We start from the raw sequence: 26279 nt of genomic DNA on the forward strand, positions 1-26279 counted from the left end.
GCGAGACACTCTCAGCTCTCACACACCCTGTACAAGTTGAGTGTCCTTTTTCCAGAATGCTCAGTGTTTTGAATTTGTAAAATAATTTTGTAATATTCACTTATATATAATGAGATATCTTGGAGACAGGTGCAAGTGTCAAACAAAAACTTCATTTATGTATCACATATACTTTCTATATATGATATTTGCGTGTATACCTTATATATATGTATACACAGGCTGGATGTCATTTTATTTAATATTTTAGTGTGCTTGCTTTTTGTTTAATATTTTATTTATTAATTTATTTATTTAAGAGAGAGAGAGAGAGAGAGAGAGAGAGAGAGAGAGAATGAGGCAGAGAGAGACAATGGGATCACCAGTACCTCTAGCCACTACAAATGAACTCCAGACACCTGTACCACCTGGTGCATCTCTCTACATGGGTCCTAGGGAATTGAACCTGGGTCTTTTGGCTTTGCAGGCAAGCTCCTTAACTGCTGAGTCAGCTTTCCAGTTCCAGTGTGTGGCTTTTGACTGTGACTGCTCATGATCTCAGGTGTGCAATTTTCCCCTTTTGTAATGCCAGGTCTCAAAAGATGTCAGATTTTGGAGCATCTCAGTTTCCATGTTTTTGAATTGGGGTACTCAACCTGTGTTTACCCTCAGTGTCCCACTGCAAACACCCTGATTCTCTGCATTGGGGCTCTCTGAGCCAGAAGTCCTCAACTAGTGACAACTGGAAGGTAAATAAAGGGACTTCCTTAATTCGAAATGTACTCTGAGTACAATCTATCCCCTCACTCCAAGTTCTCAGGGGTCTGAACTACAGGTTTTAACAGTGTAATCCACTAGCCAGGGAATCCATGCCCACTGCATACTAATCTTGAAATGCATTATGGAGTCCTTCTAAATAATCTCTTTTACCTTTGCTTCTGTCTTTAAGTCAGAATATGTTCCTAGGGAGCTAGTCCCTAGTAGTCCTGACTTCCTGGAGTTCAAATCCTAGAAAAGGGTACAATGAACAGTAAATCAGATAAATAATGCTGAGCATTGATGTACTCTGTGAAGGGTGAAATGATACAGAACGAGGGGGAAGGGGCTCAGAGAGACTCAGTCCAAAATGATGGGGCTGGGTGATGACTGACCTGAAATATAAAAGATGAAAATGGGCATTAAGGAGTCGGAGGTGAAGATTCAGGAAAGAAGTGAGAAGAATGCAAAATAAAGATGAAGAGACCATGGTGGGTTTTCCTAAGGCATCAGGCAGGGGAGGAGAGACAGATAGGCTGGTCAAGTAATGTAAAAATTTACAGTGAGGGCTGGAGGGATGGCTTAGCAGTTAAGGCATTTGCCTGAAAAGCCAAAAGACCCAGGTTCGATTCCCCAGGACCCATGTTTACCAGATGCACAAGGGGGTGCATGCATCTGGAGTTCGTTTTCATTGACTGGAGGCCCTGGCTTGCCTGTTCTCTCTCTCTCTCTCTCTCTCTCTCTTTCTTCTTTTGCTGTCAAATAAAAAAAAAATTATAGTGAGACCCAGAAGGTTATTCATGACTCAAAGAGAAAGTGCTAGAAGATTTTAAATGGGGTTAGTAATAATTGATTTCAATACCTCAAAAATGATTACTCTAACAGCTTTGTGGTGAAGATACCAGGAGAGGCAGAAGGCAAGCAGGGAGAATGAATTCAAAGGCCACTGCAAGAATCTGAGAGAGTGATGACAGATGGTTCTCAGCACCCAGGCTCAACTGTTGAAAGATAACAGAGTTAAATATAAACACAGAATATTTACATATTATTTCTTTATATCTACAAGTTCTTTTCTGTGTACTTGCATGTGTATGTAGTATGCGGTGTGTGTGCGTGTTTGATGTATGTGTGTGCACATGTACAGATTGACCCCCCCCCATACACATGCATGCAGAGGCCAGAGTAGGGCATTTGGTGTTGTCCATTGTCTTTTTGCCTTATTTCCTTGAGACAAGGTCTCTCACAGAACATGGAGCTCACAGTTTTTTTCACAGCTCCCATGATCCTCCTGTCTCTGCATCCTCAGTACTAGGATTACAGGGGTATGAGTGGACTTACCCAGCTCTTCACACAGATGCTGAGGATCAAACTTAGGTCTTCATTTTTGCCCAGCAGTGCTCATTCCACTAAGCCATCTCCCTAGTCCCAAATGGATAAGTTCTAAAATGGACAATGTACTCTTATTCCTTGCACACTAATGGAAAGAAAGTGGTTGCACAACATTGTCCCACTGGAAAGGTAATGCTCAGACAATTCTGCTGTTGACACTCATATGCCATACTGGAGGAATTTGAACAGCTCTGTATTAGTCAGGGTTTTCTAGTGGAATTGAACCCATAGAATGAATTGTATTAAAAGGGAATTTATTGGTTTAGCTTACAGCAGTCCAACAAAAGCAGATTGCAGGCCTGAGAGTCAAAGAACCCAATAGTTGTTCAGTCCATGAGGCTGGATGCCTCAGCAGTCCCAATCTGGGACTGAAGACCTAGAGGTTTCCTGGAGCTGGTCTTCTGTCCACACTGGAAAGCAGCAAGCAGAACTGGCAACCAGGTAAGAGGAGGGTATACTTTCCTTCCTGAGTGTCCTTAGATAAAGCTCCCCTGCCCCCAGAGGGGCCGTGAACTCTGGGGGAAGGGCTCACCCTGGGGGTAGGATGTCTCCTTTAGTTAATCCACCCTGGAAGCAACCTCAGAGATCGATTTATGAGGAATGCCTGTGGATTCCTAAACAGATAAGTTGACACCAAATTTAACCATCACAAGCTCTATATTATCTTTAAGTCCTAACTACCTAGTTTGCATAGGTGCTGTCTTCATCCTGGCTGGGTTGAAGGGAAGATAGTATGGGAAACAAACAGGGGAGTCTGAGCTAGCAGGTATGGAATGGTGCCCTGGCTTTGCTCTTCTTGCACTGGCTAGAATGTGGTTGCGTGGCTATAATTAATTGCAAAGGAGACTGAAAAATGTAGTCTACCCATGGCCAGGAACCAAAGAAAAATGTGGGTTTCAGGTAAACGCTAGTGGTTTCATCCATAATTGTACGTATTTTTCTTTGTGACATAGAAATGGCTTAATGTTATTTTTCTTAGAGACTAGTGGAAATAAACAAAATTGGAAATTTTCATGAAGGGAAAGTTAAAATGAATGCTGATAGGGAGGGAGCACCTTTCATGCTGTGATTTCCAGAATCAGCTTAATTCAAAGCAAGGAAGATAACTCTAAGATGATTCTACTCTTGTCCACACTCATGTGCAATATTTGGAGAACTAACTGTTCCTAGTCTGGGAAATGGGATTCTTTGATAAGGCTTCAGCAAAAGATTGTCCTTCAGCAAAAGATTAACATGAAATTGAAGTAGAAACTTGGCCCTAACCTAAAATCTTTTGAAAGCCAAGAACCTAGAATTAATCTAAGCCAAGTTTCACACACTGTGATTGCATGGGAATAGGGAAAAGAGCCAGTTGTACTTGCCAACAGGGCCATCTTTTGCAGTCACCTTTCTTTCAGTCCAGTGACCAGTACTCTGGCTTGTTGCAATAGTCAACTCACTCACTTGCTGGGAGTTTTCAGACTGCAGTGTGTGTGTCTGTGTGTGTGCATGTGTGTGTGTCCACATTGAGCTCAGATGTGGCAAAAGACCTGGATCCTCCTCCACAAGCCCTTTGGAAGTAGTTGTTGCCACAGGAAGCTGGAGGTGAGGTGCCTTGTGCTAGTGAGCCTGGTTTTCCCATTCACTTCTACCAGTGATAGAGATGGACTTTTGGGGGAGGAAAGCGGGGAAATACAATGAAATGACAATTGAGAACAATGAATTTCATTTCTACCAAATTACAAGAACTGAAAACTACTTTTTTCTTCACACTAATAATGTGGTTTTTCTTAAGACCTATCTAGAAGCTGTACCATGTCTTAATCTGAACTGTTCTAAGTCTCTTGGTGACAGCATGGCCAGGACCTCCAGGAACTGTCCATCTCTTCCATCTAGCCCCTCCTGGCTCCTTCCTCTGCTTCAGTCAACTTGCATCATAAATATTCCTATTTCGTTGTTTCCTTTGAGAAACATCTGAAAAATTTAAAAAGTGATATTTCTTGCTATTTATTTTAGTTGTTTCAGTTCCATGTTAGAGCTGTTGATATATTAATGTGTCAAGTCTTCCCCTCTCTGGTTAGCTTTTTTTTTTTTTTTTTTTTTTTTTTTTTAATGAGATGGGTTTAATTGGTCAACTTCATAGTGGCTTCCAAACAGGAGAAGATTCTCTGCTCTCCGTAGCTACATTTGCTTTTGAGACAGCCTTTCATTTTGCTGTGAATAAAGTGTCTCTTATTAAACAGAAAATTTGGTAGGACTCTACTCTTAGTAAATAAAACATCACAGGAAATTGAGAAAAATTGTTTCTTTGGTGCCTAGTAGGAAAGTTTTGCTGACGAACTTTGGCATTTAAGTTTTAAGAAAGAGCCAGTGGATGACTAGTAGCTTCTAGGCAATGGGTCCAGTTTCACCTTTCTAAATCTCTTGACTTTTTCCAGTGCTATGGGGCAAGATGCATGAATTTATATTCTCTTCTATATGTGCCTATGCCCATTTTAAAAAAGAACTTAGAAATAATTCAGCTTAGGAGTAAGTTTATCCGAATTTGGTCCAAGTCAGGTGTCCCTTTGTTCGTATATACATGGAAAAGAAAATTAAAAAAGGCAAGAAATGAATCCAATGTATATATGGTTCTTTCATCATCTAATCTGCCTATGGACTTTGGAACCTGGACATTAAACTATTTCCTGGGCTTCAACCTTCTTGTAGCCTGGTGCCTCCCTGTCTGTGTCTGTTTGCTCTCTATTGCTATAACAAAGCATGTGAGAGAGAAGCAGCTTAGAGCAGGTGGCTTGGGCTCTCACTTTTGGAGCTTCCAGTCATTAGTCATTGCTGGCCTGTGGTTGGAGCAGCATATCTTGAAGGGAAAGGGTGGCAGAAAAAGACTGCTTACAGAACTCTTCCCTCCTGATAGGGAGCACTAAATATGGAAGATCCCCAGAACCCATAATCCCTTTAAAGGGCATTCACCCAATGAACCAAAGTCATTACATAGCTCCACCTTTTAAAGGTCCCACAATCTCCTAGCAGTACTACTCTATGGACCGAGCCTCTAACACATGGGCGTTTAGGGGAGATTTGAGACCCAAAACTATAGCAGTCCCCTCTCATGCTCCCCACATACAAGCCCTAGTTAGAATTTTTGCCCTAAACATCTTAGTTGGGATTTGTGTCTTAAAGGTTTTCATTTGAGTCCTTAAGTTGTTTCCTTTTTGCCATCCTTCAGGCCTATAAGGATAGCATTGCTGTATATCCCATTCTTCTAAATTGAAGCTTCATACTTCCCTCCTCAGTTCCCCTCAACCCACAGTCAATCATCAAACACTGTTGATTCCTTAATTCTGCTTGTCATCCTTCTTCTCACCCAGTATCAAGCTCAGGCTACTATTCGCTCATGCCTGTGTGACTTGCTGAGGAGGTGTGCCACTGGGGGGCAGGCCTAGAGGTTTATTTCAGTCTGCTGGGTATAGTGCTAATTGGCTGTTGCTATTTCCTCTCTGCTGCTGATATATGAAGATGTGAACAAGCATCCTCCTCTACCATGATGAAACTTTCTCTTGAAGCTCTTAACCTGAAGAAAAAAATCCTTTTCTCCCATAATATGCTTCTGGTTGAGTGTTTTGTCCCAGCAATGAGAAGGTAACTACGGCCTACACCTTTATTTCTCTTTCCATTTCTTGGCCAGTTTCTTCCCCTTAGTTTTACTCTTCCCTAATTTAGACTCTGTCCTGCAGCCAAAGCAATTTTACTAACCTGAATCAATCGTATTATTTCCTGGCTTGAAATTGGTGAGGCTTTTCTCTAATCACATTTTTCACTATAAAATCTAAATTGTCAACTTGGCTCTTACTCAGAATGGCTTGATATTTTTGCCCTTTTCAGTTGCACCAGCCTCATTTTACACATTCACTATATATTCCATCTTAGCCATAACTAAAATCCTAGAGTAATTGTGGGTGTATCTGGGCTTACTCTGGGGTTATGTTCCATGTTAAGCATGCCCAGAACATTTATATTAGCCTACCACTGGGCAAGATCCTCTAACACCAAGCCTGTTGATGGTAAGTTCTATGTGTGCCTCTTAATGTTAAATTGAATACATGATGGGGTGTGAAAACACAACACACAATATCCAAAATATGCTACCAATACAGGACACCATGGAGTACCAGATGTTTACTCTTGTCGTCACCTGGCTAGTATGAACTGGGGACCACTTCTGCCGTCCAGTGTCTCCAGTGAGTACAATACAGCATGTCATTAGTCAAGAAAAGATGCAAATTCAAAATTTGCAGTACATCTTCTACTAAATATATGTTGTTTTTACATAACAGTGAACTTAGAAACTCTAAATTCAACCTTTGTTAGTTGGGAACATTTACATTCCTCCCTGTAATCTTGGCTGTTCTTGGCTAATTCTAATAAGTGCTCTAGAAGTTAGAGTCTCTTTCTTGAAGACTCCCTCAAACCCACTCTATGCTGGAGGGTACTTTCCTTTCCTGAGCTGTCACATGTCCTGGATGTAATTCTGGATGGCTCCGTATCTACTGAAACTCCCTACAGGCCATACCACAAACCTATTTCTCTTCGAAGTCTCAGCTCTGTCAGTCTCTGGAATAAATATTAATAGTGTATATTTTATATATAAAATTGACATGATTACAACATAAAATTTGACTAATTCTGTCATCCTCAGAGCACTAGATAAAACAACTAAAAAAAACAATTTAAAAAGCTTCTTATCCCAAGACTGACTCCCTGTCAGTCATTATTCATCAGTACATTTGCTAAGTTTACTGGGCCCTTGAAGTCTGATTCCTTGTCAGTAAATTTAGTGATTTGTTACCTTTGGAAGGTTGGCTGAAGAGCAAGGAGTGACTTTTCAGGAGAGATTCCCTCTTCATCCCTCTCCATCACTACCATGAAAACAGCAGCATACAAAAAGAAAAGGTGTTAATGATTTGGGGAGCACAAATGGTAATGGAATGTTCTGCTCCTCAAGGTGAAGCCAAATAGGTGGCAAGGTAGCAGGAAGTGGGTCACCCCTAACTTATCTGTTGGATGCAGTGTAGCAGTCCACTTCTCACTCATGAGCTGTTGGTGAAAGTGTGACCTGGTGCAATACAAAAGCCTTGTCCTGTCAATAATGCTTCTATTTCTGGCATTTATCCTAGGGAAGGTTTTTGAAAAAGGAGGTTGTGAGATCTCCACTGCAGTGTATTTATTATAGTTAATGACTGAAAGTAATCTGAAATGTACAATCAGCAAGGAATCATTACTATCCTTCACTGGATACTCTACACAAGAAAAATGTAACTGAAAACATATTCAAGAAAAAATAGCAGTCTTGAAACAAATCAATCTATGGTTTAATTAACAAAAAAGAAGTTGAACAAATCTGGTGACAGGGAAGCAGCTCAATTGGCTAGCATGTGCAAGGGCCTGATTTGATCACCAGCACTCTCAAAAATAAATAAGTAAATTGACAAATAAATAAATACCAAAAAAAAAAAAACAGCCAGTGGGAAAATACACTCCATTTTGAATGGAGTTGGTCACAACTGACAACTTCATAAATATGACTGCCCCTATCCAAACTCCAGTGAATGAAGTTTCCTGATTTCTGTACAAAAGAATCTTTATTTTGTTTTGTTCTGAAGCCAACACACTTTGATTTCTACATCTTTAGGAAACATTCAGAGGGATAAGCAACCACAACAAAAATTGGCTTTGGGCTGGGGATTTTGCTCAGTTGTAGAACACTTGTGTAGCATGTGCAAAGCCCTAGGCTCAATTACCCAGTATCTCAATATCAAAACATCTAAATAAATAAATATTAGCTTTGTGGTTGGGGGTATCACCTGGAAGATGTCAGGAAAGTCCAAGATTAAACATAATATGATAATTGGTACAACTTGGTAAGGCCTGTTCTAGAGTACAAGGAATATTTTGTTTATTTGTTTGTTTGTTTTTAATTTTAGAGAGAGATCCAAAGAGAGAGACAGAGAGAGAGAGAGAGAGCCTGGGCGTCAGCCACTGCAATGGAACTCCAGATGCTTGCACCACCTAGTGGGCATGTGCAACCTTACGCTTGCCTCACCTTTGTGGGTCTGGCTTAGGTGAGATCTGGAGAGTAGAACACTGGTCTTTAGGCTTCACAGGCAAACACCATAACTGTTAAGCCATCTCTCCAGCTCTACAGGGAGTTTTTATGTACACTGTTTCATTTATGCTGGTTTGTTATTGTGTCATTGTCTCAGCGGACATTGGGGATACCATAGAGATGAAGGGCAGAGAAGCAGTGATTTATGTGGACTCCATTCCTTGTGAACCTCATATATAGGGATTCCTTTGTGTAGAATAGACTTTGAACCAAGTGGAAGTTGCAAAGAAGGGAATAGTTGGGTCCATGCAATGTTTTACTATGTTATTATTCATTAAAGATCCCACAAACATCTGGGGTCTTTTCTTACATGTGCCTTGTGGGGTCTAGGTTGCAAGGCTTGCATGCTGCATTGTTGTACAGCAAGTCAGCAGCAGGAACCCAGGTAGCATTACAATTTACTGCACCCCTCAATCATCATCTAGCCTATATGTCAGCTATGCACTGGGATTTTGTGGGTTTTATCTGCCTCCCTGAGTTTCAAAAAATATCTGTTATCTCTCATGATTTTCCCACATTGCTGAAGCTGAGTGCATTTATTTCCTGTTAGATTATTCCATACTAGGCAATGATTTTTCCACTCAGAGTGAAGAAAGAGGGAAAGAAGAAAAACAATCCAGAGTTCTTAACTTTGAGGTGGTCATGTACTTTGAAGACAGGCTAATGTCTCTTACCTGATTTGAATTTCCTTGCTCTCAAGATGAAAAGTAAATGCTTGCACAGAAGTCCAAGGATTTGTTTTGAGACTAAGTCTTGGTCCCCAGTGATTTTATTTTTTAAGTTGCTTTTTTATGGGGGGAGGATGAATTATTTGACTAAGGACAGTGTAGACTGCCTCTGGTTTACATTTCTCTTTCAAAGTTTACTCTATGTTTTGTTGTGGTTTTCAGATTTCTCATGGTTTGGAATTGGGAAAGTAAAGTCAAGACAAGGTGTGGGTAAGTAGTCACTACTCCTCAGGATAAGTAATGAGTCAATGTTGCTTAACTCAGATGAACCTTCTTAGGTTCTGTTTATATCCATTGGTCCCTGACTCATTTTCTGTGCTCTTGGTTTCTGAATTGCTGAAGCAAAAGGTCTAGAATTTTTTCCAGAAAAGGCAGTACTTTTGCTATTTATCTTCAGAAGCATTTTGGCGTATTAGGAGTTGACTTGTTTTTATCCTTTGGGATTTTTTGGGATTTTGGGGATTTTTTTGTCATTTGCTGTTCTAGTTATAGTTAGTAATTGGTTTTTAAGGTTAAAGCTGTAAAATACAACTACATAAGAACCACAAAAATTATACACAGTGGGATAAACAGTCAAATTTGGGTAAGTTTGGTAGTTAATTTTGTTCTGCTGGATAAGATGTAGAATTCTAAACTGGTAGATTAGGTGTTCACTTATGACTGTTTCTTTCATGTCAAACACAGACTTCCTTGTGCTAACACTATGACTTGTGCTTGACCACTTTCAATTCCTTGCATTCAGGCTGAGCACAGACAATTATAAACAGGTTGAGGAGATTACAGGGTAAATGCAGATGATGTAGTTTGTCACTTAGTTTGAAATCAGGTGTGATCTTCCAGGACCTCCAATCTGTCTAGTATTTTCTGTGGGTATAGAACTAAGTAATAAAAATTGCATAGCAGGCTACTGTGGGTTTCCAATGTCTGACTACCTGGTCAGTTTTTGTGTTGCTTTTGTTGGTACTTCTTTTGGCAGGTATAGGTAAAATTTCAAAGCAGAAGAATTCCATGTGTCAGGGAACTGCCCAATTCTGAGCCATTTGCACTGTAGTTGCTCATCTGAGCCACATAGAGAAGCCTAGTCCTGCCCTGTTTTAAACCTGACATCAGTACCTGTACAGAGATTCACAAATGACTGACTGAAAGCTGAGGAACAGTGGCCGGAAGAGTTTGGGATGGGGGAATGCAACCCTCATCCTTGCTAGCCTCAGTGATTCTAAGGCAAAACCTCGTCATAGGAAAAGTGGACATAGGACAACTTGAAACATCAAGTGTAAACAGCTCCCAAGGGGCAAATTTCAGACACAACCAATTAATCATTTTTTTAAGACTTTTAAGGGGATTTCTGGCCATGGCAATGTGTGAGATGCTCATCCTTAGGGCTTGGTGGATGTGAATGTGTGTAAACAGAGATGAGCCACCCTTCTTCCATCATTCTAGACAGTGGTATCTTCCTTCTAAATATTGAGTCACTGTTTCCATGTCAATATTTTCAACTAGAAGGGTGTTTGCCCTTAGAAATCTTCAAAAGTATGTTCTTGCCCTCTAGAGACACAGCAAAGACCATTCTCCAGCATGTTCCAATACAGCTGTCAGAAAGTTTTACTGTTTAGGTTTGGTAAGAACAACCATTTAGGGAACAAGATCAGTTAAAAGGAAGTTTATGTTAACAGTTACCAAAATAGGACATGCCATACATGTCATACATGAGACATGGCTATGCAAGAAAGCCCCTAGCCTGGCAGGAGCATAAGGAACAAGGGAAAGGCCCTTTATATGGCCAGCTAATTCATCTCAGTTGGCTTGGAATGCAGGTTTGCCCTGCATTTTCCTGTATCTGGTACAGTGACTGGATAAGTGGACAGTGGCCTGGAATATGAGGGCCAGATAAGGAAGGTAACCAATATTGTGGACTGTGCTGATTGGTTTGTCTGTGAAAGACATAGTTTCAGGCAAGTGATTTACTATCTCTAGCAACTGTCAGCAGGCCCCAAGTGCCAAAGCATGAGACTACAGAAAATAAAAAGCATGGATAATATAGATGATCAAGAGTAGCAATCGCATGTCCTGCAGGGGTGGTCAGTATTGAGAAGGAAGCTCTTTTCCTTTGTGGCTATTTTTATAACTTCTAAATAAATATAAAGCTTAGAAACATCTGAACCAGTGTATGTGTAGGATACTTTACCAAGTAGATCCTAGAAAAGAAAAATATGTCTTTGTACCTCTTTATTGTACATATTAAAATAAAAATGGGCTGACATGTTTACAGGTATAGATATTTACCCACTCAGTAAGTAGAACTATACACCTCAAACTTCGCAACTGTGCACATACCTAGTAATTCAAAACATTGATATTGATATAATACATTTTCAAGTTATTGCAAAGATTTCTTATAACATGCTGTAGTGTGCCTCTGGTATTTTTCTATGGTGGCCATTACAGGCACACAAAGACACAAATCATAAACTGCATGGACAGGCTGCTGTTATTTTACAAACATTTATTGACCCAGTGCAGATCTTTTCTCCCTTTCCAACTTTGCTGCACCCTGCATTCTATTATATTAAAATGTTCATTAAAAATGATATTAATTTCTGCAATATCGTGGGCCGCATCAGACCTCTAGGTATGGGAGCATCAGTCACAAGGGAGGCAGCAGCTGAACTCATCTGTCCTGACGGGTAGTTGAGGTGCACGATGCTCTGGTTTGTCAACAGTCACTTTCAGCAGAGTGGAAAGCTTTTAAAAAATTACTTTTGGTTATTTATGCCACTTCTATGCTTAATTTTCTTTCTACCAAGCACAAGCCCATTCCCTCTTTATTATGACATTGTGGATGGAAAACAAACTCTTCCTTGTGTGTGTCAGGAAAGCCCTCTATCACTGCTCTATGCCCCTGTTACTCCCTTGCATTACTACATGAAAGTCTGAGTGTTAACTGGTGATTCATGAAGAAAGGAATGTCCTTTGCTGAAAATGGATATGCATAAGTTGAGTCCTTTGGATGGATCCAAAGAAGGGCTCAGTAGTGTACAAGGCTCCACTGAGTACTCAGCAGGTGAGTCAGAGGAATCTCCAGATTGTCTTCTCTGCCAAACACAACACTCCTCTGTGTTCTCAGAGACAAATCTGGGACAGAGAACAATGAGGAAGAAACCAATGGAAGTCAGTGTGTTTCTAATCATTTCTGGAGCCCCAGAAATAAGCATTACTGGTTTTCTGAACATGTGAAAAATTTGAAGACAACAATTCTTGCATCTCTGGGTGAAAGGTGGAGGCAGGAATCTGAAAAATTGCAAAATATGCGTCTTTGACTGCACCCTGCTTGGGAGCTGTGGTAGCAGCAGGCTTTAGTAACCTCACAGAAGGGAAGAGCTACTCTGGGGGCATAACAAAGGAGTTAGAGATAGGAAAGTTCTATTGGCAATGAAGAGAAGCCTAAGTATAACACATCTCCATTTTCCATCACTGTCTAAAAACCTGGGTACAGGAAGCCTATCAGCAAGCTGATCATAAAACATGGATTGTTGGGGATATTAGAAAGAATGTGTCTTTACAGCTCTTGTTGGCAGGATTTCCACTGTTTGCTAGCACAGGAGAGTGAGGCATAGGGTGGCCATGGCTGGTGAGCTTACCTGGTTTTCAGTGCTACTGGCTTCTAGTTTGGCTGTGTGAAGACTTGTTTGCAGAATTAAGCCAGGGCAACTTAAATGCACTCCCATCGAGAGGATACTTTAAAAACAACTGATAATAGCAGTGGATTTTGTCCTGTGTAGTTTAAGGCATAGCTAGCTGGGGAATGTCTGTGAAAAAACAACATTTATTTTCTGATTGCTTTGCACTGAAGTAATTAAGTATGCGGGAAATGGTACAGAATGTGTAGAGGTGCTGAAGCACACATGCTGGCGGAGGTCGACTGAATGAGTGCTCCCTTTCCCTGAATGTAGCAGTTGAGACTTGCCTCCTTCCTCTAGCATTGCACAATCCTTCCTTTTTCTCTTGCCTTTTCACTCTTGTCTTTGCCTTTATTATTTTCCTTTCCCCCGTTTCTTGACGCCTGGCAATAGTCATGGCCAGAGCTCTACTACCATGAGACAAGGCTCATTCTGAATACTTGACAAATATGTGCATTATAGTGTGTGAAGAACCTATCCCAAGTGATTTCATCTATTTTGAAGCTTCCCCAATTATCTTTATTTTCAATAACTGATTCATTGTCACAGACATTGATTTTAGTGGTCAGTGGATGTATGTATGTATATATGCACATGTGTGTGTGTGTGTGTGTACATGCTGAAGTTTGAGAGTAAAATAATTAATTAGTTGTGAATAATATGACTATTACTCTAAGATCGAGGAATCCCAACAATGCCATGGGATTGATCCATTGTTGCTATAAAATCATTTGACAAAGTGGCTCAGGCACTTTCTGAGTGTAGGGACATTCATAGAACTGCTTAGTTCTATTCCTCTAGCTTTATTTAGGAATTCCTACAGAAATTCATATTCACAAAACAGCTTAAGTTTATTCTCATAAAACAGCAGACAGTATCTGGCATGTTCGCCAAAGTTAAGTAGATGCACAGGTGCAAAGAAGGTAAGCACTTGTTAAAAGAATAAAGAGAGAAAACTCAAATCTCCAAATTGCACATACAACTTTCTGTATATTATGAAACAAGAGCCCTGGATTCATGCTACAGTGCAGTGACAAAGTGTTCTGAAGGTATGCACAGAACAGAAGAAGCACACAGAATTACAGAGAATAAAAGTGAAGAAATTAGAACCCTGACACAATGATGTTATAAATATAAAATGGCACAAGCACTTTGGAACACCATTTGTTGATCTCTCAACTATCACATACATGGGCTGGGAAGATGGTTCAGTGATGCATAAGTGTGAATAACTGAGTTCAGATCCTCAGAAACCATGTAAAGCTGGGTGCTATAGTATGAGCATCTTTAAGCCCAGCACATCTATGAAGAGAAGGGATATGTAGACAGAATGATTGCTCAGAAGTTCACGGGCTAGCTAGCATGGCCACCATGGCAGTGAACAGTAATAGAGCATGCCTCAAGCAAGGTGGAAGGTGAGGACTGACACCAGAGATTGTTCTTTGGCTTTCTTGTGTGCATTGTAGCACATGAGAGCCTGCAATAACATACATGAACAAGAACAGACATACATATTACACACAAAAGATTAAAAAGAAAAATGTTAAATACAGAACTGCTATATGACTTATTAATCCTACCAAGACAAAATCAAAGCATGTGTCCACACACAAACACTTGTATATGCATGTCTATAGTAGCATTGTTCTTATTAACCAATTAGTCCAAATAGCCCAAGTGTCCTTGGATGCATAGATAAACATGCTGCATCCATAAGCTTTAGTATTATTCAGCAATAAAAGGAAATGCTGATACATGGTACACTATGGATTTAGCCTTAGGAACATTATATTGAGTGAAAGAAACCAGTTAAAAAAAAAGTTATAAAGAACAGGCAAATTCAGAGATGGAAAGTAAATTCCAGGATTCCTAGAACCGGGAATCAGGATACTGGAGTTAAGTACTAATGAGGATGAGAAATATGTCCTAAGATTATATTATATTAATAATTGCACAATTGTTTGAATACATCCACTTAATTATATACTTGAAATAGATAAATTTTGTGTATATGAAATAAAGGTTATTTGAAACAATTAAATTAACGAGTATATTTGTTTTCCAACTCTAGGCCCAGCCTCTGTGATCAGCAATGATGATGACTCAGCCAGCCCACTCCACCACATCTCCAATGGGAGTAACACTCCATCTTCCTCAGAGGGCGGCCCTGATGCTGTCATTATTGGAATGACCAAGATTCCTGTTATTGAAAATCCCCAGTACTTTGGCATCACCAACAGTCAGCTCAAGCCAGACACATGTGAGTACAGTATTCATATGTACTGACCCACTGGTCACATATATGTTCCATGATGATGCTTTATCAGAGCCCTTGATAAGGCTGACCAGGAGTGAAGGGCAGTGAAATACTTGAGGATTCTTGCACTCTTTTTCATTTATTTATTTTTTTTTTTGGTCTTACACTCTTTGGCCTACATAGGCTAGATCCTTTAGTTTGTTGCTTATGGAATTCTCAGGGCTTATCTTCTGCTGGGATGGGAACTATGGCCAAGTATTTCTTTCTCTTGATTCCATTTTTCAAAATTATTTGTCAAAATGAAGCTGGAATTGAACATACTTATCTTGGCTAGGGAAGAGGCAAAGACCAGAAGTATCATTACAATGCACATACATCAGTTATATATGACAGGCAATTGGTTTAACTTAAATCTGGTTTATTAGAAGTAATTAAAACATGGATTCTGGTAGTTGGAAAGCCTGTGTTAGATAAGATGGTATCAGTTTTGAGCTGTTATTTCTGGGTTCTTTGTTCAGTCCTCATTCCCAGCATAAGACCTTATTGTAATGCCACAACAGCAAAGAAACACCATGACAAATAATGTGCCATGGAGAAGGTTAACATAATTTTCACAATCAAATTAATTCATCTGGTTCTACTGGAAAGCTTGGGATATTTTACAGGGTCCCTTACCCTATCTTTTTAGCTATTGCTTAGATAGAAATTATGCCACATATCCATAAGACAACTGAAAATAAAAGCACAGTAAGCAAATTGGATTTTCCCATGAAAATTTCAGGTCTTCCTTTATACAACAATAAGAGGCCTTGAGCACATCAGGTAGCTGTGATCTCAGAAGTTTCCTAGGACTAATGATTGTGTATCGTTTGTCTATTTGCATGTTTTTCTCCTATCTTAGATTGTACTACTTATTCTCCTGTCCTGTCTTGGAGATGAAGTAGGACAATGCAATGTTAAGCTTTGAAGACTGACTTTCTGGTAAAAAAAAAAAAAAAAAAAAAAAGTGCGATTAAGAGGGTTTAACAATGAGAATCAGATATCTCTGCATATAAGGAAACATCTGTGTCTTACTCCTATTCATTTACATTCATTCCAAGGTAGGTTTAAGATTGGGTTGAGGCTAAGTATTAGAAGGAATAATATTTCAAATGTTTAATATATGAGACTAGACCCCACCAACGAATTAAGGTGAGTTTATAATAAGAAAAGATTAATAGTAAAAGATACATAAAGAATATTATAGACAGGCATAGTGGTGCATGACTTTAGTCCCAGCACTCAGGAGGCTGAGATAGTTCAATTGCCATAAATTAGAGGCCAACCTGGGCTATAAAGTGATTTGTAGCTCAACCTAGGCTAAAGTGAGATCCTGCCTCAAAGAAAACAAAACAATGCAGAAAAATACAAAAATGAATATTGAGCTAATTGAACTTTAAGTAGTATTTGAAATCAAGAAGTTATTAACCCTAATATTATAGCTATGACATGAACAAGATAAATAGAGGTATTTTGAGGCAAGTGTTCTCCAAAGATCATGGAAATGTCTTGCATACTTAGCAAGAGAAAGCAAGATGCTTGGTGAGAGAGCACATAATCATTTCAGCTGCTCTTCCTATGAATAGCATAATTAGGTCATTCCAACATCACTATCAAGACCAAAATCAGGCTTTTATTTGTACTTCTGTTAGCTTGAGGCTATGTAATATTTTCGGTTAATGAAAAGCAACATTCCCTCACAAAGTTTGCTTTACTTTTAGGGTTTCACTCTAGTCCAGGCTGACCTGGAATTCACTATGTAGTCTCATGGTGGCCTTGAATTCACAGGGATCCTCCTAACTTTGCCTCCCAAGTGCTGGGATTAAAGCTTTGAGCTACCATGCCCAGTTTAGCTTTCCTTTTTGATGGAGCAAAGATAAAGCTGGATAATAAAGTAGAGACCAACAAATGAACAAGAGAGCAACCAAAGTAGCAGAGGAGATCCTCTGGAGGAAAGAAGGTGATGACTGCTGAGTGAGGACCCTTTGAAGTACTCTTCCCCTGGCAGGCCTAAGAGGGAGCTTTCAAAAGTCATCTCACTCATCTAAGATCTATGGAGATCTCTGCAAACCTTTCCATTAGTCTTGGAATACTTGATTTTGTGGCTTGGTCATTTTATATCCCCATAGTTGGATGGGACTGGAAAAGAGTTGTGGAGACCTGCAGCTTCTGGCTTTTACCTCAGGCTCCAGATAACTGACCTCCTACTGGCCATTCCTTCCTTATATTGTCTGGTTGAGCCATTCACCCAAACATTCTTTTCTAGATTAATATTCTCAAATACTCCTTATCTTATATCACCTGAAATTTTATTTTTTCTAGACACCAAGCCATATTACTCTTTGGTGATTTTAAAAACACTTAAAAAATTACACATCTTCCATACATCCTTTTACAATGCAATGGAAATGAAGAAGTTTACTTCTTTTTACCTTCACTTTTTGTAAATGTCATGCTTTACATTTATTTTTTCACTTATCTTCAGTGTACCTTTTGTCTTTTTTCCAGTGAGTATGAACACAATGTGTATGTGTTTCTGAAGTCCTGTTTAGGTAAGATAGTAAGCCCCAGGAGAGTTTCAACTTCACCTACTAACTAGCACCTCACAGCACAGAAAATGATGGGCCTTTGACATTGACCCTATGTTGACCAGATGTAACTATCTAGTGCTGAAATATTAATTATCAATGGCATCATAACAAATAAAAAATACCCATAGTCGAGACTAACTCTAAGAGACTGGGATGTCACATGCTATATTTAACCTAATTTTTATTCATGCCTAGGGAATAGATCATTCAATAAAAACATCCAGTAAGAACAACAACAAAAGGTCTTACCATGTACAACTTTTAAGCTACAATAATGATGTACCTTTTCTCCCAAAATTTCCTGCATATTGTTGTTTTATTAGCTATATTTTTAAGAGTGCATTAGTCTATTTAAACAGATGCTTTTAACAAAGATTCCCTTATTTGGCTGTAATAATCTGTCACCCAAAATTAAAATATTTTAGAGCTGTGGAGACAGGTGGTAGCTCAGTAGGTATAATGGTATTTGCTGTGTGAAGACCTAAGCTCAATATCCAGCACTCATGTAAAAAGCTAACCATGGTCATGCATGCCTATCACCCTAGCATTGAGGGGGATAGATAAAGGAGAATCTAGGGTTTGTCAGTCTAACTGAAATATAATAAACTTCGTGGCACACACCTTTAATCCCAGCACTCAGGAAGCAAAGGTAGGAGGATCACTGTGAGTTTGAGGCCACCCTGAAAGTACATAGTAAATTCCATGTCAGCCTGAGCTACAGCACAACACTATGTTGGAAAAAAAGAACCATGGCAATCTTGAGGTTCAGTGGTAGACTTTGTCTCAGGGAAATAAAGTAGAAGAGCAATAGAGACAGATTTCACATCTTCCTCTGGCTTCTGCACACATATATATGAGGTGCATGCATCTACACACATATGTGCATACAAAACACATGCATAAAAATCAGACTATTTCAGGATACACAGAAGGGACATACAAAGGGATATCTTGCTTTAGGCCTATGAAATTTTGAGTTTTGCTTCAAGTCTGATTTTCATTGATCATTTAGCACTGAAGAAAGGGTCTTCTAAAATGTTGCATAGATGATATCTTAAAAAATTAAGATTACCTTAGAGATAATTTTGAATTTTTCTCTAAATAAAATGTAATTGGTGGTATGCCACCTCTATCCCTCTAGATCCACGAGAGGTTTGGGGTACAGACTAGTATGTCTATCTCCTCTTCCCAAATTGATATGTTATATTCAAAGATGCTGGTGTTAAAATATATGTCTTTTGTCACCAAGAGTGATCTCTCTTTCATTTTACTGATGTAAGAATCCAAGCTATATAGTGAATTTCAATTTACTATATAGCACTTATAATACTTTGATGATGGTAGAACTGGAGGTTGGGTAGTAATGATGGCTTGCTCCCTGAGCTTAGGGATACTCACTGTGAAGGTCCAATTGGATCAACATATGATTAAATGGAATGTGATAGGCACTGGTATAGGATATGTTATAGAAAAGTCTTGTATTCTGATTTAGAGGTATCTTTCAAGTCAATAGGAGAAAAGGCTATAATGGAAAAAAATGAAATGAGGTGATGAAGGTCATGTGGGAGCATCAGCCCATAGAGAACAGGTACTTGTTCTTTTATTTGAATTATCCAAGATTTGAATGGTCCAAGATTTCAACCACTAGAATAAGTAAGGATATATTAGCATGAGTCAGAACAGCTCATAGCATGTGAGTTTTTAAGCTAGACTGTAAAGATTACCTACTATAAGCACATTATTTTATACAGGATGTCCAGAAGTCTTGTCCAATGAGATGCAGCTTCAATATAACATATCTTTACTTAAACACAACAAAAAATATGATTCAAGTTCTTCAAATGATACATAATAGTGTTTCTGTGAAGAATGATGATCAATTATGCCCCTTGACATATTTTAGTGCTATCAGGAGCTATGTTACAATTTTCATTTGCCAAATCCAGAGCAAGTTTGCAAAATTTTAGAGCAATGTGAACAGGGATGAGTTGCTCCTGAGCACTTTCCAATAGCAAGTCTGTCTACTTTATTGCAGGGCCCAGAGCTTCCCCCAAGACCGCCTGATAATAATTTGGTATTTGGAGGCTCCTGTGTCACTGCAGGAACTAAAGGAGGCTAAAGCCATGCCTGATGGAGGAGAAGAGTCTATGGTTATCTGCAAATTCTGGCCAGACAGCATCTTGAAGTCACTCCTTAGCTTCCATAACCTAGCCAAGCAAGAAGTTGCCTTCCCAGGACAAAACAGTGTGCTCTAATGACTAAATCCTGACAGTGCTGTTTCATTTAGACTATAGACCATCTCCTCAACCAATCAGGATGGAAAGATGGAGCTTAGGAGCTCAGCAACATCAAGTCTGGAGTTGGTCTTTAATTCAACTAGTCTGTGTAGACATGCGTGGAAGCCATATCATCTTACAGCTTGGGGTGGTTTCCCAATAGGATTTATGAACTTCGCTTAAGGGCAGCATGTTGCTAGCTTCTAGTTTCTCCTTGGCTTTGGAGAAAGGACTTGACAATATAAGGGGAAAATATCTTCTGAAAACAAAGAAACAAATTACATATTAGCCAGAAAAACTTCCAAATCATGTTTTGTTTTAATGGGTGGAGTGTGTCTTAGCCATAAGTTTACTGTCACTCCAAAAACTGTCTTTCCCAAAGAAGCCCTGTAAATTAACTAGGGTCCTAGTCCTTGAGCCTAAATTCTATTAGGATATTCTCTAAATTTGTACTCTATATGATTGTCTTACAAAGCATGTCTTCTATGTGTACCTCGGACTAGCAATTCAAAGAGGCAGATGCATATAATGAATTCTGCTTCTCTCCCACTATTCACTCTACTTCTAACAAAATGGACATTTATTGCCTTACTCCAGTATGTGCCATATTTTTCCAAGTATTATAGTTTGTGTGTGTGTGTGTGTGTGTGTGTGTTTACACTGTTCACATGCTCATTAAGTGATTCCATAGGTAAGCACACATTCACAGACAAGCTATGATGGAGGGAATAAGATGTGATAAAGAGACTGAATGTTTGAACATTAATTGAAACCATCATAGAATTCCCATCCTACTCCTAACTGCTATGTCCACATTGTCATTCTATTACCAACAAAAGCAAGAGATAATTTTCAAGAAATAACTACAGAGGTTTTCAACCTATTTGCAACATTATTTTCAGTACCCATGAACACAAGTTCAGATTATATTTTGACCTCCTGAAGCTCACAAGGTAAAGAATGAGGGCCCTGGGAGTTCACAGCCCTCCATACTATTGTACACTGAATGGCTGTAGGCTATCTTGTAGTTAGGTTGAAATGATTGCTTTGGCACTTTCTCCTATCCTTTCCTACTAATTTTTTTTCTTTCAAACATATAATTTCTTCCAAGTATTTAATTAGCCAAATAATAGTTTCTTTGGGAACTGTTTGTATGCACTTTGAAGACTGTGACCTGCACTTTAAAAACAAGCAGTCTGAGGCTAGAGGTTAGGGTGCTTGCCTGCAAAGCCAAAGGACCCAGGTTTGATTCCCCAGGACCCACCTAAGCCAGATGCATAAGGGGGTGCACGTATCTGGAGTTCATTTGCAGTGGCTGGAGGTCTTGATGCACCCATTCCCACTCTCTCTGTCTCTCTCCCCACTCCTGCCTAGTTCACTCTCTCAAATAAATAAATAAATAAAAATAAAATATTAAAAGAATAAGCAGTCTGTTATTCTCAGCATGAGCATTAGAACCAAAAGAATACTGTTGTTTTCAAGTCTGTGGAACTTGCTGTGTTTATGGTACATTGGGTTGGTGACTCATCCTGTGGGGCCTGTCATGGCACATTGCTGACATTCTATAGGTTCCCATATAACTCTCTCTCCCTCTTGGTGACATTGTCCCTGACTGCTAAGTACAACAATATGATATCATATTCACTTTCACCTCCAAAGGGGATAGAAAGAAACTATCAAATACTGTTTTACAAAAAAAAAAAAAAGCATTCCCTAGAAGAAAGGAAAATGAATACGTGCTGCATAATTACATTTGGAATGTAAGCCATTTGTCAACTTTTCTGAGCTGAAGATTTGTTAGCAAGCCAGACTCAAGCATATTCACAACTTAGTAAAGTCATGCCATTGCCCAAGGAGTGATATTAATTATTATTATATCTATATCTATATCTATATCTATATCTATATCTATATCTATATCTATATCTATATCTATCTATCTATCTATCTATCTATCTATCTATCTCTATCTATCTATCTATCTATCTATCTATCTATCTATCTATCTATCTATCTATCTATCTAGTCATTAACAGGAACTTGGGTATACTGGAGAAAACACTCTGGTCTTATACTTGATGGCTGAGAAGGAAATAGTAATTATAGATCCAGGTTGGAAAGACTGTTTATTTCTGCATAATCAACTAACCCAAATGGAACATGCACCCTGCACACATCAGACTTTTCAGTCCAAGTTTACCAGATCACCAGTGATGAGTACATCCAACCAGATGGAGGTCTTAATGCGTCTGTTCTGGGGGTGACCTGAGTTGAATCTAGTCAAAGTGTAACCCATTTTGGTTTCAGCTTGGCCACTCATGCATATGCTAGCAGAATGGGGACCAGGAGTAGCTCATCAAACACAAATGCAGACATGACCTCCCCCATTGTGCCCATTACCCAGGTGCTCTGAATACTTGGCTGATCCTGATGGTTTAGTAGAGATGGCATAACTGAAGATTGTGATGCTTAAGCCTTTAGGGTAGTTTGCTCCTGTGAAGTGCAGAGTTTCTCTGTCTTTGCTGATTCTGTCAGCTCAGGAGGCAACCCAGCATGGCTAGGCTTCTCCTAGGACCTTGTGTCCTCACAATTCTCTGGCATTACCTTCATGCTTAGTTAGTTTGCATTGGGTTTTTGTTGATTTGTTTGTTTTCCTTTTGTTGGGCATTGTCTCTTCTCTTTAAAGACAGGTTAAAAAAAGAAACAACTTTGCAACATGTCCAAAACATGAAAGACCTAAAGAGAGAACTACTTCTTTTGCCTGTGTGTTCATGTGTATACAGGTGCACATGAGTGTATGTGCATGTGTGTGGAGGTCAGAGGACCTCAGGTGTGGTTGTTCCTCAGGTGCCATCCTCCTTTTTAGAGATAGGGTCTCTCATTGACCTTGAGGTCAACAGCTAAGCTAGAGTGGCTGACCAGTGAGCCCCAGAGGATTTCTTATTCCACTTTATTGACTGAGCTATTTCCCCAGCCCAAGAGGGCTACTTCCTAATACAATCCACTCTCCATGTATACATGGGCAATTTTGTTGCTTGGATTCAGACCCTAAGTGAGAGTGGAAGCTGTACTTAACCCACTATGCTTCTGTAGCTGCTATGTGTTGCTGGAAAAAATGCAGTATATTTTTTCTGATGGTCATTGCTTCAGTTCCCACATTGAGGAGAAGATGAGAAGATAGGTTATATAGCCAAAACGAGAAAGGGAAGAGAGGAAGAAAAGGTATAAGGATGAATGTCCACTCACATTTGCCCAAGACTGATGCAATTCCCACATTGTTAAGTTTAATTTTAAAACCAAGTCTTAGGCAATCACATAAATTTTGTCATTCCAGTTGGTATAAGATGGATGATTTTTGCTAGCAAGACTGAATTATGTCTTAATCACCCAAAATGCCTTCAGGTGCCTTGACATAAGATAAAATAAAATAAGAACAAATAGTATACTATGAAAGTTGTAAGAGAAAAGAAACAACGATGAAACTTTTAATTTAACCATAATTCTAACATATAGATATAACTGCTGATATGACTTGGATATGTGGATTTCTAGTCTCATCAATATCTCATGGAACTCTTGTAATATAAAGTCAAATGATATTTGTTCCTGACTTTATTAGCAGTAGGCTTTGCTAATACTTGTATAGTAATGGTGGATTTGCAACAAAGTCTGTAGGAAACACACTAGACATGTGATCTCCAGTTTTATGTTTTTATTACCTGATAATGCAGAGGTCTAGCAGAGCTGTGGTAACGGGCTGGTGGAGAGGAAATTGAACTAGTACTGGAAGTTATCTCTCACATGGTGTCACAGAGGAGATGGGACAATGTTTTAATTTGAGAAGTCTCAGGAAGCAGGAAGATTACTTGGTTCACAAGACAGGCTGAGAGCTCAAGTTTAGAGTCAGCACTGGAGATTACTCCAAGTACAATTTGTTGCTCAACAAGGCTGATTTGGTCTCCCTGTTCTTTCCCTAACTCTAGCTCACTAGCTCCTTTCAGGAAGCTGAGTCTTCTGGATTTTAAAGTGCCAGCTTGGTTACATCTGATATATTTTCCAATACTCTGGGATTGCTTTTCTACCCCTTATGAACCTAGGGACTGCTCAAAGACCTCTGATGAGCTGGGATCTCACTGTTGCTTAGATTTGATGGGCTTAGTTTCTCAGTTATCCCCCGACTTTTTTTTTTCACCAGCATAAAAGGTTTCTTCTTGGACTGATTTAGGTCTCTGGCCTAAGCCCTGGGCTATAACAAAGAGACCCATATAACATCATCACATACAATGGCATGATGGTGTTGATATTCTGAATAATAACATTAATGTCGACACATTCTAAATTTGAAAATGTAGTGAGATCTACAATACTAGCATGCTTATGGCAAGATAGAAAGTGGTGACAGGAGAATCCTAGAAGCTTTCAGATCAGTTATCCTGGTGAATTCAGCAGTGAACAATGACAGACTCTGCCTCAAATGAGGTGGAAGGCAATAGTTGACACCCTAAATTGTCCTTTAAACTCCACATGAGCACAACGGAACATAAGTGTCCATGCAAGTATACACACACTCACATATTACACAAACACTCACATACACCACACACACATATTACACACACATCACATACATAGCACACATCACACATATACACTCACACCCACACACAAACATCACACATCACACAGATACATACACACACACACATGTTCACACATATAACATGGACATCCCATAAAAGGTTGTCAAATTACAAAAGTTCTTAACAAACAGATTTCCATGCTTTTTAAGAGATTAGAACTGTGTGGTATTGATAAAAAAGATAGGGAAGAATCTTAAAACAAAAACAATAATCAAGGCCTAGTTTCTAGATTATTTTTATAATTTATTATATGTGCTCTATTTTTCTCATCGGTTCCACAGTAGCAATGTAGGTAGGTGTCAAAATTCTTGCTGTCCTGTGGCTTTCATTTGGCACATTTGACCACACCATTTAGTTCATAATGCACTAAAATGGAACCCGAGCTCATTATTAGATGACAATGTCACTTAGCCTGAGTGTCATATGCCTAATGTCCCAGTAAAATGGTTAGTACAAAAAGGACAGGATAGATCCCCATTCTATGTAGTTGTAAGACAGCTAGTTTTTACTTTAGAGGATGTTTCTACTAGGAGAGATTATATGGTGCATCTACTTGTGAAATGAGAAGGTAGGCCATCATTGTACAGCCAAGCATCTTCCTCCTCTCCTGCAGGAGGAATGGACTTCCAGGTCCATGTATGTTCAACTTATATCCCACTACCAGCCATACACACCTAAGGAGTTTACTCCTTTTTAATTTTTTTTTTTAATGTTGTGTGTGTATGTGTTTTAGTGGCTTGGTCATGATGTACCCAGGCAAGAGCTAAGCATCTTACTTTCTGCTATGAGGACCTGTTAGGTCTTATATTTCTGTATTGTGAGTTTACTTGAACACAAACACAAATGTCTTTGCCCATTTTATCCCTCCATTCTCCAACCTTTTCTTTCTTAGGATTCAGAAACTATGGTTCTAATGTTCACACCTCTTCCTGGTTCCTAATTCCATTAATTCCCTTTCCTGATGCCCACAGGAACAATTTTGAGCAGGTACAGCCTTACTTAGATAGTTATTCTTTGTTTTCAAGGACTGTCAGAGGGTGTATGTTTAGGGTGTTGCTCTCTTTTTAAAGAGCCTTTGTTTTGAGTGGATGGGAAAATCCCTCTGCTTACATGTGGGGCTTTTCTTGCATTGAGTTTCATAGACAGATAATGGTTTAAAATAGGAAAATACTCTTGTTCTCAGGAAGAAATTGGTAATGATCAGCTAAGTTTTCCATTTCTGAACTCTGGGGAAGGAGACAATGCCAAGTAGCAAAGGGATGCAATTACGCCTCACTTCCTGCATCATGCCTCTCCCATTGGCCTGTGTGTGCTTGGTTGTTTCTTTCTTCTTATGCCCCAGGTTTTAATCAGCAAGGAAGGATCTTAGCTCCATTAATGCCCAACAGTTGATACCTGAGAGAGTCCTTGCTGTTACCATCCCTATATGTTCTTCCTGTTTCTCTTTGAGGAGATCCACATTATCCAAAAGGAAGCTTTATTGCCCCTTTTCATCTCAGCATAAGGACAAGGTTTAGTGTGGTGAAAGGGGGCTATTGGTTACCAAGATTAGTTGGGATGTTCCCCATTCTGTGTCCACTTTGGAGAGAAAGGGTTTTGAGTGGGTGGGTATGGGTTCATGCTCTTTAAGGAGGCCCTCCTGCTGATAGGTACCATATCTGGGTATTTTTGTGATCTTTACCATAAAGTCTTATTTCCTCCCCACAATGGGCCAGAAACCTTGTATTGCCCAGGCATAGGTACCCACTTACACTTTATATGGCTTGTCTCATGAGTTCTGTACTGCTGGATTGGGATGGGAAGGG

General features: G+C 39.3%; 1 protein-coding gene across 7 annotated transcripts in view; it reads left to right on the top strand.

Moving 5' to 3' along the window:
* Ntrk2 (neurotrophic receptor tyrosine kinase 2) overlaps nt 1-26279 on the top strand; it is a 426243-nt gene that overhangs the window by 261301 nt on the left and 138663 nt on the right. For 4 of the 7 annotated variants that reach the window (XM_045131575.1, XM_045131576.1, XM_004667007.2 and 1 more), the window contains 2 exons: nt 9157-9204; nt 14743-14931. In XM_045131575.1, the coding sequence (XP_044987510.1) occupies nt 9157-9204; nt 14743-14931 (237 nt within the window). Of the gene's footprint in view, nt 1-9156; nt 9205-14742; nt 14932-19593; nt 19813-26279 lie in introns of those variants that run through there. The other 3 variants (XM_004667009.2, XM_004667010.2, XM_004667008.2) reach the window with 3 other exon arrangements.

This window comes from Jaculus jaculus, chromosome 12 (genome assembly GCF_020740685.1).
Source record: "Jaculus jaculus isolate mJacJac1 chromosome 12, mJacJac1.mat.Y.cur, whole genome shotgun sequence".
NCBI lineage: Eukaryota > Metazoa > Chordata > Mammalia > Rodentia > Dipodidae > Jaculus > Jaculus jaculus.